At 39.0% G+C, this 14091-nt stretch overlaps 1 protein-coding gene across 5 annotated transcripts in view; it reads left to right on the forward strand.

Annotated features, from left to right (window-relative positions):
- Positions 1-12419, forward strand: part of LOC149313442 (transcription initiation protein SPT3 homolog) — a 285233-nt gene extending 272814 nt beyond the window's left edge. For all 5 annotated transcript variants that reach the window (XM_089519115.1, XM_089519116.1, XM_089519117.1 and 2 more), the window contains 2 exons: positions 6057-6142; positions 11319-12419. In XM_089519115.1, the coding sequence (XP_089375241.1) occupies positions 6057-6098 (42 nt within the window). In that variant the 3' untranslated portion in view covers positions 6099-6142; positions 11319-12419. The remainder of the gene's footprint in view (positions 1-6056; positions 6143-11318) is intronic.
- The last annotated feature ends 1672 nt before the right edge of the window (positions 12420-14091 follow it).

A 14091-nucleotide genomic window follows, 5' to 3' on the forward strand; every position in this document is an offset into this window, starting at 1 on the left:
AGAAATAGTAAACAGTTTGGCCTCTCTCTCTCTCTCTCTCTCTCCCCCCCCCCCCCCCCCCCGTTAGCATTTCACCATTTTCTCTATGCAGTGGTCCTGCTATTTCCTTGTTCTTCCTCTTGTTCCAAACATAGCCCACAAACCGCTATTTATTATTTTTAAGCAACCCTGAGTTCATTCAGTTTTTCTGACTTTCCCCCTACAGTTACTGGCAATTTGTTTATATTCCTCTTTGGCAATTTCCCCTTCTTCCATTTCCTATACATGGGAATTGCCACCCTGTCTAGGGGCATGTCCCATGTCCTGCCCTTCCAGGAGGGTCTGCTCCACTCTTTCTAAGAAAGCTTCATTTTCACGGATTAGTGTAGATACATGTGTTACCAAATTTGGATTTAATAAAATTTTGAGTACATGCGGTCTGTGCTATGACCCCTGACTGACCCCATAGAAGACCTGCCATTCACCTAAAAGTGGAGAGACCACGTAGGCAGCTCGCCCTGCAAAGAGCCCTAGAGAAAAGGCTAAGAACTGGGAATTTCCATCCAGAAGACACCCGGTATTTATCAACCTGCTCACATATATACATATCTCCTGAGCTTACCCCTCCCCTGCTGTGGCATTGTGTGTGTGTGTGTGTGTGTGTGTGTGTGTGTGTGTGCTCCCCTTTTGTTGTATGATTTTCTTGTGCTATAATAAACAATACCCTTTTAATTGCACCTAATTGGTATCAGCGTCTCTTCCTCCTGGGCTTGTTGGCGACCTCTGGTATACACTACTGGGACACGATTCCGGCACGTGGTGTTGTTAGGGCCACCTCTCGGCTAAATTTGAGCTAATTAAAATTCCCCTAATTCGATCCTTCCTAACACATGGGCCTCACTTTCTCTTCCAACAGGGAACCCATCTTGCACTTGCTGCAGATATAGCATGGCAGAACCTCTGGCAAGCAAACAACCACGGCACAGATGTTATAGGTCACCACAACAACTCCATCATCATACATGTTTATAATTTTATATATGCAGTGGCACAGCTGTCTAGGCTGACCCCTCCAAATCTCCTGTGAAGTGCCCCCCCCCCCAAATTTCCTCTTCCTATTTGTTAAGGTCCGGAGACTGAAGCAACAGTGATACGGGGACAGCAGTTACACAGCAGAAGCCCTGCCCACTTACTCTTCAGGGAGAGCACTTAGTCAAAAACACCCACATAAGCCTCCAAACAGTGGAACCAAAGCACTGACCTCAAAACCACAAACTCACCTTCATCTCTCTCCTCAGACTATCTTGCTGTTTTTCTATCCAGTCCATCTTTCTCTATTTCTCTCATTCACTGTACAGTTGCTTAGTTAAGTGTTCAGTCTTTATAATCAGACAGTGGGACACTGACTTTGCCTGCCTCCCTCCCACCCACTCTTTGCTACTCATAACGTTACCTGTTCACTACTGCTTCTGCTCCACAGTGTGGGGCAAAATACTCTGATGAAGATGGTAGGGGGAATGGGAAAGAGTGAGGGTGGACAACATAGAAAAGGGAAATGAAACTGCTTGTAAAATGCCCTCAAAATTACATTAAATTCCATTTGAGAAAAGGGTGTTACATAGAATAGGATCATAGAGCTGGAAGAGACTCCAAGGGCCATCCACTCCAACCCCCTGCCATGCAGGAATTCAAAATCAAAGCATCCCCGACAGATGGCCATCCAGCCTCTGTTTAAAACCCTCCAAAGCAGAACACTCCACCACATTTTGCGGAATGTGTTATACTCTGCTTTAAATTTTTGATAAAAATATCATTAACGTAATTAATATTAATCCATTAGTTGTGATGAGGTTATACTGATAGATTTCTGAATTATATGTATTAGTTCAGAAGGAATTTCTGATTCCCCATTGTCTAACAGTATCAACAACTAAAATGACTTTTCCTTTCCCCAGTTTGGTTGCTGAAAAGATAAGGGAGAAAACTGGATTTATGTGTGAATGGATGCATGAACCCAGTTTTAGTACTAATCACACATTTCTGTACTGAGCATATGCTGTGCATGACTGCCAACTTGGACCACATTTTTATTCCCGCTGTTTACTGGTGGATATCTGTATTATAGTTTTAAAAAGCAGGTGCATGTCTGACCTCTGCTTACTAGGTAAAATTTCTCTCTTCCCTTTGTTTGAAATGATGATGTATCAGTTCTGGCACAGCAAAACATAGACTGACCCATACTGTTATGTATGGGGTACAGTTTATATCACCCCATCACCCTAGAGCAGAGGATACTTTACAGATCCTTTCTTTGCTATTTCCAAACTCTAATAAATTAATTTGGGAGCCTAATTATTCATAGAGAATAAAATCCATAATCTGCTGTCAGAGCTAAATGTCTGCATTCTTGTAATAAGATTATTACTGCACTGTGCTAAGAGATAGGCTGACACTGATGCTTCCCCAACTTCACAACTTCCAAATGTGCTGGGGTACACTTTATCTCACCCCAAGCAATAGGACCGTTGGGCATTCCATCTTGGGACGACAGCAGTTGATTCCAACACTTCTAGCAGTATATCTATATGCATATCCACATGGAAAGAGTCATAAATAATTGCATGTAAAGAGCCAGCTTGGTGTAGTGGTTTGAGTGTTTGACTAAGACTCTGGACAGCAGAGTTTTATCCCCACTCAGCCATGGAAACCCATTGGGTGGCCTTAGGTAAATCACACTCTCTCAGCCTCAGAAAGAGGCAAAGGCAACCCACTTCTTTGGACAAGTCTTGCCAAGGAAACCCTGTGATAAGGTCGCCTTAGGATCACCATGAGTCAGAAACAACTTTAAGGCACACAACAGATTGTGTATCACTGTAATATTGATGGACAGTCTTCAAGCACCAAATGTACTGGTGCATAACCCTCAGCTAAGAATCTATGGCAATGTTATATTATCAAAGCACTGCGAGGAGCCATTAGGCAAAGTGGGAAAAATAGGAAAACGTTAGGATTAGAAATGGCAGAAATCACCACTTCTTCCTCTCTGAACTTTGCCTTGCCCAGCTGTAGTAGTAAAATTTATTCAGTCATTGACTAATACAAAAATCGATAAAATAATAATAGCACAGTACAGTTATTAAAAATTGTTAAAACAATTTCAAATACAATTTCAGATCAGCTATAGACATTTCAGTTTCCGTCAACCAGTTGGGGGCATGATTTGCATACAATATAGCAAAATTTTGCTACCTTGTGAACAACATTTGGTTTCCAATTATCCAGAAGATAACATAAATAAAAAGTGTCAGTATGACCAGGGTATTTATTTAATAAATAATAATAAATAATAAAACATTTATTTATATACTGCTATTCCTGTGTAGATCATAGCGGTTTCCAACAATAAATTGCAACAAAAACAGTTAAAGCAACATATATCCCCAACAGTGTACAAACCAACCACCCATGGCAATTAAAACTATACAGCATCTAAAACCAATTATTACAAAGCATTAAAACCATAACAAATAGCTGGATTGAACAGTATACATCATCAAAGGGAGACAAAAGATAACATTAAGGCACATGGGGAAAAGCCTGGCGGAATAGGAAGGTCTTCAAATTCCTCTTGAATACATCAAGGGAGGTGACAACGCGGAGCTCGTTGGGCAGGGAGTTCCAAAGCTGTGGGGCTGAGATGGAAAATGCCCTCCGAGATGAAGTATATCTTGCTTTAGGAACTCTTAATAAATGTTTCACGCCCGATCTGAGAGTGCGAGGCGGACTGTATGGGGAGAGGAGTAATAAACTGATGGCGAATGTCTTTATAAAATTGACAGTACAAAAGAACATGCTCTGTGGTTTCAATAACACCACCATCGCACTGGCAGAGCCGAGATTCATAAGGTGTTTTCCTATCTTCCTTCTAGCACTGCTGTTGGGAGAGCATTAAATCGAGCTAAAGATAAAGCTCTCCTAAATTTAGGTATTGTAACATGAAATAGATAAGAAGCTGGAAAAGAGACCAACATTTGATTATTAACCACTATATGCCTAAAGAAAGCAACAATTTCCATCTGGCCTTCAGTGTCTAAGATCCTTTGTTTGATAGCTGATTTTGCTTGATCTGTTTCTAGCTTTAGAATGGTAACTCTGGAAAGTCCTAGGAGATTCAATTTCTTGATCATAGCTATTTTCCAAGAGGATTTATGAGTGTCTACCAGGATTAACTGGGCTAATCCTCTAGGATTTTTATTTAATTTAAACCAGTAAGTAAAGATGTTAATCCACAGACTAGACTCAGTTTTACTAATCCCTGCTTCCCTTCGCACTACAGCATTTGGTACACAGCATGCTACCTGAAATATCTTCCTCAGAAACTTTGTTTGTACTCGTTCAAGGGCAGTTATGTCATTATAAGGTCCTAATTGAGCTCCATATAGCAATTGTGTTCTTGCTTTGGCTGTTAAAAGTTTAATTGTGGCGGGGATAAACTGGGCTCCCTTGGAGAAAGAATAATTTTGAATAGTATTTGCCATTCTTTGGGCTTTTCAAAAGACATAATCTAAGTGAGCATTTCTTCTATCTGAAGCATGAAATACAATCCCCAATTATTTAAAGATTTTAACCTGTTCAATAGACTACCTTTCCAACATCCAATTTCTTAGTCTTAGAAAAAATTATTATTAATTTTTCCTCAACGCAATAGTGAGCAAGAGATTTTAGAGCTCTCTTAAGGCCTATGAGGGTCAAAGATAATATAACTGCGTCATCAGCACATAATATGTCTATTAGCTATCATGCCGAGGGGGGGGGGGGTGAAAAGAAGAGTTGCTCAGAAAGGAAATTAGTGAGTTTATATAATAATTGAATAGGATTCGGGCCAAAACACACCCTTGTCTGACTCCTTTCCTCACTCGTATTTCCTTGGAGACATGTCCTTGGATGCTACATCTTACCGTCAGACTAGTGTTTTCATGAATTTTAATGAGTAATAAGAGAAGGCGTTTATCCATAGAAGTAATCTTTAGTTTTTCCCCACAATCTAGATCTAGAAACAGTGTCAAATGCAGACTTACAATCAATGAATGCTCCATAAAGAGGTTGGCCTGAGTGAGAATATATCTCTACTAGGTGTTGTAATATCATTGCATGGTCTATGGTTGATCTACCAGCCCTGAAACCTGCCTGCTCATCCTTCAAATCATTCTCAGTTTTCAGCCAATCCATTAATTTAGCCTGTAGATGTTTGGCATACATTTTGTGTTAAGACTTGGATGCCATCTCAAAGAGATCTCATTATGTATATGTGAATATTTTAAAATTCAGTCCAAAATCCAAAACATCTTTTGTCCCAAGCATTTTGGAAAGGGAGACTCAACAATTTATAGTGGGGTCTCCACCTTTAAAATGGGAATGCCAATTATCTTACGGCAGCTTTAATAAAGCAACAGGAATAGTTTGATTTTTCTAAATACTGATTTCCTTTTTCACATGTTGATAACATTGACTTTGATTATTTCTTTGCTGCCATTCACAACCCCAAAGGACATGAGGCAAGGTAGCATAGTGTTGGAAACAACACTACTGGGGAAGTCCATCTAAGTAAAAAACGTTATGGGGCATTGGAAATGTAGTTGTTATGATGTTTGTTTATAGAAATGCAATAGTTTCTAGCATGGAGTGTAAAACAACTGTGAGAGAAGTTTAAAATATCACAGTAGTTTATTCTACTTAAAACAGAAGTGAATCTTTTGCAAAAATTGCACTGGTATTTGAAAGACAAGTATGTTAAAATACTAGCTTTGACCTCATTTATTTATGCATTAGGTGATTAACAGAATAGGATGTCATATTTTTGCACATTTCCTAAAATAGAATCACTAACCACTTGCTAACCACACAGAGTTTTTAATAGAAAAAGTGGTTGCTTAATGCTTCCCTACCAGAAATGTTAACATTAAATTTGCTATTATATTGCAACCAGAATAGTCTACAAAACAGGAAGACAGCTTTGCAGCCCTTTTTGTTGTTTAAGTTGATGTGATAATTCATTACAGATTTTCTTTCTTTGACAGAGTGCCTACCGCAGAAATGGGATGACGTTTCTTGCTTGCTAGTATGGATGTGGCTGCAGCAACAGAAAAGACAGTGTTATATTGAGGTGATTTTTTCCCCCCTGATCCCTCCGTTGAGGATGAAAAAACATGTTTAGAAAGCCTCTAGCATCAGCATGTGGACTTGTGAGTGGGCCGATTTGTTGTGACTATCAACTAGCTGACAGTCTTTTTTTCCATCCCCACCCCCCCACAATTGTTATTTTTGTTTTTTACATGAAATGTTTAGTAAATTAATGACAGGAAGTTTGAGGCTATGTGTAGGTGGATCAAAATGTAGATCACATGATTTTGACAGTTTTAGAAGATGTATAGCTCACCCATCTATCTAAACTTTAACATCCTTTTTGTGAATTTTAATTCATCACAATATAGCCTTTCATAAAACAGAACAAATAGAAGAAAACAATGATTTTAAATTGTTTTAAATGGTTTTAATTTGCCTGGTTTTAAGTGATAAATGATTTAATAATAGGAGTTGGTTTAAATTATTGTTGTTTGTTGTTTTAATTTGATTTTATTGTATGCCACTCTGATATCTTAGATATATGGTGGGATATAAATATTTTAATAAATAAATGAAGAAAACTATTTTCTCAATATTAAATGGCAGATGATCTTGCTTTCTTTTCTTTATTGGCAAAATAATTTTAATAGTGATGTTGATTTGGAAATATAGAGTCTTTTGTCATTCACAGTAATGTAAAAAGTGATGTACACTCCAGGAGCTGTAAACCAGGAAACCCCTGATAAAAAAAATTCAGCCTTTATGTGAACTTAGTGAACAAGTAACATCATTTATTTATTTAGAGTATTTATACCCCACTCTTCAGCCACAAAGACTCTCAGTGAGTTATAGATTGTTTAATCCTTACGTTTCATTTGCAATGTTTCTTCCCCAGTCAGTGGGGAAGCAGTGACTGACATAGTCATCTCATAGAGTTGGAAGGGGCCCTACAGGCTTATGAAGTCCAGCCCCCTGCTCAGTGCAGGATTTCCAGCTGGAGTATCCCTAGCAGGTAATTGTCTAGCCTCTTTCTGGAGACACCCAAAGAAGACTCCACCATCTCTCTAGGCAGTTTGCTCCATTACTGACTACTCTCACTGCTAAGATGTCCCTTCTAATGTTCAATCAAAATGTTCTTGGAGAATAAGCCTGCACCCTCCTCTTTGTGGCAGCCATTGAGGTATTTAAAGAGTCGATCATGTCATCCCTCAAACTTGTCTTCTCTTCATGAAGATAAATATGCCCAAATCTTTCAACCTCTCTTCATATATTTTGTTTTCCGTATCTCTTATCCTCCTCACTGCCCTTCTCTGAACTCATCCCAACTTATCTATGCCCTTCTTAAAATGTGGCATCTAGAATTGAAATCAGTATTCCACAATGAGACCTAACTAGTGCAGAATATATTCAGACGATTACTTCCCTTGACTTGGAAACTATGGTTCTATTAATTTGAACTCAGTTTTTAGCAATGGAAGTAAGACAAAGGGGGAAACTGGGGGGAGGAGAGAGGAACTGGGACATTTTAAAAGCAGCTTTTAAAAACTGGATGTCAGAGAAGTAATTGGGACTGTACCTGCCAAATCGGGACAACTATGGGATTCCATGGGATCAGGACAACTATGGGATTTCATGTTGGGAGAGGACAGTAAACTCATTCCAGGTTTTAGGTTAATTTTAAAGGCTACATAGGATGCTAAACCTACTGGAATCAGAATTCAGCCCGTTGGATAGTTTGTAAGACCCAGAGTAGATTCACCACCCCACTGACACTGGGTTAGAACCCAAAAAACCTGTTGCCAGTCAGAGGAGACAATCCAGGGAGTCTTTCATACTATTTATTTATTTATTTATTTATTTCATTTTTATGCCTCCTTTCCCCCAGAAAGGGTCCCAAGAGGCCTCACAAACAAAAATATTTTAAAGACTTTACAATAAAAGTTTTAAAAACAATTAAAAACATCAAATAAAAACAGTATAAAATGATGTACATTGAAACTACAATATACATAATAATCACCCCATATAAAAGCCACCCCATGATTATTTATTAAAAGCCAGCCTGAATGAAACCATTTTTTCTTGCCAGCAAAAGGAAAGCAGGGAGGAGGCCAGTCTAGTCTCTCCTGGAAGGGAGTTCCAGGGGGTGGGAGCAGCCACTGAGAAGGCTCTCTCTCATGTCCTCACCAAATGATTTTGGCAGGACTGAGAGAAAGCCTTCCCCTGAAGATCTTGGGGCTCTGGCAGGTTCATATGGCGAGATACAGTCTCTCAAATATGGCAGCTAAAAAGGCCAATACGATTCTAGGCTGCCTCAATACAAGTATATTGCCTAGCTCAAAGGAAGTAATAGGGAACTCTACTCTGCTTTGGTCAGGCTTCACCTGGAATATTGTGTCCAGTTCTGGGCACCACAATTCAAAAAGGATGATGACAAATTGGAGCGTGTCAAGAGGAGGGCAACCAAAATGGTGAATGATCTGGAAATGAGGAGAGGCCTGGGGAGCTGGGTATGTTTAGCTTGGAGAAGAGAGGGTTAAGAGGTGATATGATAGCCCTATTTAAATATTTGAAGGGATGTCATGTTGTTTTCTGGTACTCTGGAGTTCCCCATGACATTCTTGCAAACGAGCTTGTAAAATGTGGGCTAGACAAGGCAACTGTTACATGGATTTGTAATTGGTTGACCGGACGAACCCAAAGGGTGCTCAACAATGGCTCCTTTTCGTCCTGGAGAGAAGTGACCAGTGGGGTCCCACAGGGCTCTGTCCTGGGCCCAGTGCTGTTCAACATCTTTATCAATGACTTGGAGGACAAAATTGGGGGCATACTTATCAAATTTGCAGATGACACCAAATTAGGAGGAGTAGCTAATATCCCAGAGGACAGGATCAAAATTCAAAATGACCTAAATAGAAAGCTGGGCCACAGCTAACAAAATGAACTTCAACAGGGAGAAATGTAAGGTACTGCACTTAGGCAGAAAAATGAAAGGCACAGATATAGGATGGGGGACACCTGGCTAAAGGAGACAACATGTGAAATGGATCTAGGAGTCCAAGTAGACCACAAATTGAACATGAGTCAACTGTGTGATGCGGCAGCTAACAAGGCCAATGCGATTTTAGGCTGCATCAATAGAAGTATAGTGTCTAGATCAAGGGAAGTAATAGTCCCACTCTATTCTGCTCTGGTCAGGCCCCACCTGGAATATTATGTCCAGTTCTGGGTGCCACAATTCAAAAAGGAAATTGAGAAACTGGAGCGTGTCCAAAGGAGGGCGACTAAAATGGTGAAGGGTCTGGAAACCATGCCCTATGAGGACCGCCTTAGGGAGCTGGGTATGTTTAGCCTGGAGAAAAGAAGGTTAAGAGGTGATATGATAGCCCTGTTTAAATATTTGAAGGGATGTCATATTGAGGAGGGAGCAAGCTTGTTTTCTGCTGTTCCAGAGACTAGAAACCGGAGCAATGGATGCAAGCTACAGGAAAAGAGATTCCACCTGAACATTAGGAGGAACTTCCTGACAGTAAGGGCTGTTCGACAGTGGAACAAACTCCCTGGGAGTGTAGTGGAGTCTCCTTCCTTGGAGGTCTTTAAGCAGAGGCTGGATGGCCATCTGTCAGGGATGCTTTGATTTGGATTTCCTGCATGGCATGGGGTTAGACTGGATGGCCCTTGTGGTCTCTTCCAACTCTATGATTCTATGACTCTAGAGAACAGGACCCAGAACAATGGATGCAAGGTGCAGGAAAAGAGATTCTACCTAAACATTAGGAGGAACTTCCTGATAGTGAGAGCTGTTCAACAGTGGAACAAACTCCCTCTGAGTATGGTGGAGTCTTCTTCTTTGGAGATTTTTAAACAGAGGCTGGATAGCCATCTGTCGGGTATGCTTTGATAGAGAGTTCTTGCATGGCAGGGTGTTGGTCTAAATGGCCCTTATAGTCTCTTCTAATTCTATGGTTCCATAAAATAGTCTAGACCTAAGGCTTTATACGTCATGACCAGCACTTTGAATTGTGCCTGAAAACAAACTGGTAGGCTTTATACGTCATGACCAGCACTTTGAATTGTGCCTGAAAACAAACTGGTAGGCTTTATAGGTCATGACCAGCACTTTGAATTGTGCCTGAAAACGAACTGGTAGGCAGTGAAGCTGTTTCAACAAGGGACTTATATACTCCCTGTAACTGGCCCCAGTTATTCTGGCCACAGCATTCTGGACCACTTGAAATTTCTGAACAGATTCCAAAGGCAGCCCCATGTAGAGTGCATTGCAGTAGTTCAAACAATGTAATCAAGGCATGTGTCACAACAACCAAATCTGATGTTTCAAGAAAAGGGTGCAGCTGATGCACTAGTTATAGCTGTGTAAATGCAATCCTGGCCACTGCTGAAACCTGGGCATCCATTCTCAGAGTTGAGTCCAGGCTGCAAGTCTGAGATTTCAGGGGGGTGGGGGTAAACCCATCCACTACAGGCAAAATCCCTACATCCTGATCTGCTTTATGACTGACCAGGAGAACTTCTGTCTTGACTGGATTACACTTGAATGTATTTGTCCTCATCCAGTCCACTACTGACACTAGACCATTCTAGCACTCTGACTCTATTACTGCATCCTGTGACTTAACTGAATGCAAACTACATTTGCACTTTGAATTCAAAGTGAATTTAAAGTAAGATGAGCACAAAATAGAAAGTGAGAGGAGGAGGGAGAATTGGACCATTTTAAAAGCAGGTAAAAAGTGAGATGATGAAACCATGCCCTAGTGACTTAGGAAACAGGGTATGTTTATCCTGGAGAAGAGAAGGCTAAGATGTCACATGATGGCCCTGTTTAAATATTTGAAGGAATGTCATATTGAAGCTGGAGCTAGCTTATTATCTGCTGCTCGAGACACTAGGACTAGTTATGACTTTAAAGAGAGTTACGTTAAGATGATATATAGGTGGTACCTTACCCCAGATAGGTTGGCTAAAATATATAAAAATGCAAGTAGCAAATGCTAAAAATACAATAAATTTATTGGCTCTTTTTACCACAAATGGTGATCTTGTAAAAGGGCAAAAAAAATGATTAAAAATAGGGAAGATGATGAATAAGATTCTGATATAATATTTAGACCTGAGTCGTTTCTTTTAAATATGATTGATTATGGAGAAAAATCAGAATGAGAGAGTAATACTCTGATTTTGTTATATGATTACAGCAGCAAGAATACTGTATGCAAAATATCAGAAGCAGAAGGAAATTCCAAATGTTGAAGAATGGGAAGAAAACCTAATGGATCTCCCTACATCAAATGAATTGACAAATTGACAAAAGAAAATTTGACTCGAATGTATATGAATACCTGGCAACCACTTATAGATTATGTAAAAAAAAAAAAAAAAGATTGGGAGACAGTTATTGGTTTTGATGTTTAAATATGAATTCTTTCTTATTTTGTGTTAGCGTAATGGAAGTATGTTAGCATAAATATAAGTTAATTAGAGAGGAAAATTGTATGGTAGAATTGTTGACTGCAGCTAGGAATGTGCTGGCAGTCATTCGGATAAGATAGGGGAGAGGTTTGGGAATGACAACATGTTAGATATTCTGTTCAGGCTTGTTAGTAAATATAGTTAATTTGTTCATTAACCACTTTTTTTAGTATTTTGTTGAATTAGCTGTTGTGCTCTATTATTCCATCTTGCTACCATTCAGTACTCCAGATCTTTCTTCATGAAGAAGACAAAACCTTTCTTCACTACATGACTTTTATTTTTTGTGTGTTTCATTATCTCTATTATTATTTGTTTTGTCCTTTCTTATTAAGTTCATGTACATGAGTTTACAATATTATATTCAATTGTAATTGTGTTCTCAGTGTTCCGTAACAAAATGCACTCTTTTGTTTTCCCAAGCGCTACATAGAAGCTGAGTCTGTGAATTTGTCTGACTTTTACATGGGATTTTCTTTTTTCTTTTTAACCATTATAGTGGGAATGTAACACCAAGTGTATGATGAGATCTGAAAGGATTTTAGTGCAACTTCAGTGGAGTCAGTCATAGGGGCCAAGGATTTGACAGTGGACACTTTTAGTGAATTGTTATATAGACCCACAGTGTCTCCCACAGTGAGCAAATGTTGCAGCTGACAATGTAGTTCTTTTTCTGTTGAAGTATCACAATTGCCATTTTCAATATTACACTGCCCAGCATAACTGTTCTTTAAAAACATTTTTGCATGTCATTTTTCTGGAACTAATCTGCATGTTGAAAAACTAAAAATAATGTGTACAATAAAGAAGAACAAAAATCTGATCTGTCTGTGCTTGCTGAAATGTATGATTAAACCTTCCTTTTTATCATGATTTCTTATTTTTCTTGGCATCCATAATGATGGAAAATTATATGCTTGCTGTAAACATCCAGACTTTTTTTTAAAAAAAGACACCAGCATTTATTGTATTTGGTTTCGATCTGCAGACATATAGGCAAAAGAAAACATTCTCTGTCAAGAATCCTGGAATAAAAATTCCTTCTTTAGCCATATCTTTCCCAGATTTTACATTTGTTTAAAAATGCTTCAGCAGAAAAGGCACTGGCATTTCTTTCTTACGAGTGTCCTTACAACCCCAGAGAATGAAAAAACAACATATATTTCTCTTAGAAATATGGCAGATCATGTTTTTGTTGGTCAGCTGTATATTTGTCTGTCTTGAACAGTATGACAGGCAATTATTTATAAAATCTAGGTCATTCAATAAACCCATATAATAACCTTTCTCTTCTGCAAGAAGCAAAATTATAAGGAAAATACAATTTTGGTGCAGCCTAACTGAATATATTTTTTTTGTATTTTTCAAATTTGCTACACTATCTCATAAGTTTATTTTTAAATTATTTATTTAATTGCACACACATGCACACATATGCACATAAAAAGGACTCATAATTCTGTTTACAGAATGTACAGTCACAAAATCTTAACCTTCCATTAAAATATGTAACCAGACTGAAAGCAGTAATAAAGAAGACCACAAAAGGCTTAATCGTTACCAAGATTAAGCCGTTACTAACAATTAAATTAAACAACAGAAATCAAATGCTTGTTTAAAGCAAACTTTCTTCAAGGACCTTAATACAGAGGAAGATAATCTAACCACTGGTGGCAAGGAGTTTCATACATCGGGTGCCCCCACACAAAAATTAATCTCAGTACCATTAACTTTGCCTCATAAGTCAGGAGGATCCTAGAGAGTGGACAAATATAAGGAGACAATCTTTCAAACAAAAATGTGAATTCCCTCAGAACCCTTTCGAATCCAGTATCCTGCTCCCACAATGTTCAATCAGATGGCTGTAGGAAAGTACTCTAGAAGCAGGATGTGAGCACATTAGCATCTTCCCCCTCATGTTTCTCTAGAAACTGATGTTCAGAGGTGTCAATTACTGGACTAAATGAAGCGCCCCCAGTGGTTTTCAAGAACAGCATGTTACACTAGTCAAATAGAGCATAGCTTCCTTTCTCCTTGCTGCAAAATTGCAGTCAGGTAGTGCCCAGGAAACCCTGCCCTTTGCAAACCACTGATAGATCATGGTGGCGATCTGTGTTGTGTGCACAAGATGGCATTGAATACCACCTTCTGCAGTGACCAAAACTGCTTATGCAACAGGAATTAGCACTAGAATATGTCATTCACAGAATTGCAGCCCTAGTGTTTCAGGACTTTAGTTGGCTTCAAAAATGTGAATAGCCTACATAGGATTGAAGTAGCACTTTCTTTGAACAGTGTGTCTTCCTTCCATACAGCACAAAAGGGCATCTTCCATCACAGATGCTACTGCACATTCCTCAGAATGCTCTCAGAATTGAAAAGTGTTTCTTTAGAACAGAGTACCTTAGATCAGAGCAGGATTACTATGGAAAGAATCATTTTCTGGCATTCATTCACTTTAGATGGAACCGCATTTGTATTAAAATTCTGCCATGTGCT

Source organism: Sceloporus occidentalis, unplaced genomic scaffold, assembly GCF_023333645.1.
Source record: "Sceloporus occidentalis isolate IW3139 unplaced genomic scaffold, rSceOcc1.0.p SCAF_4, whole genome shotgun sequence".
Classification (NCBI taxonomy): Eukaryota; Metazoa; Chordata; class Lepidosauria; order Squamata; family Phrynosomatidae; genus Sceloporus; species Sceloporus occidentalis.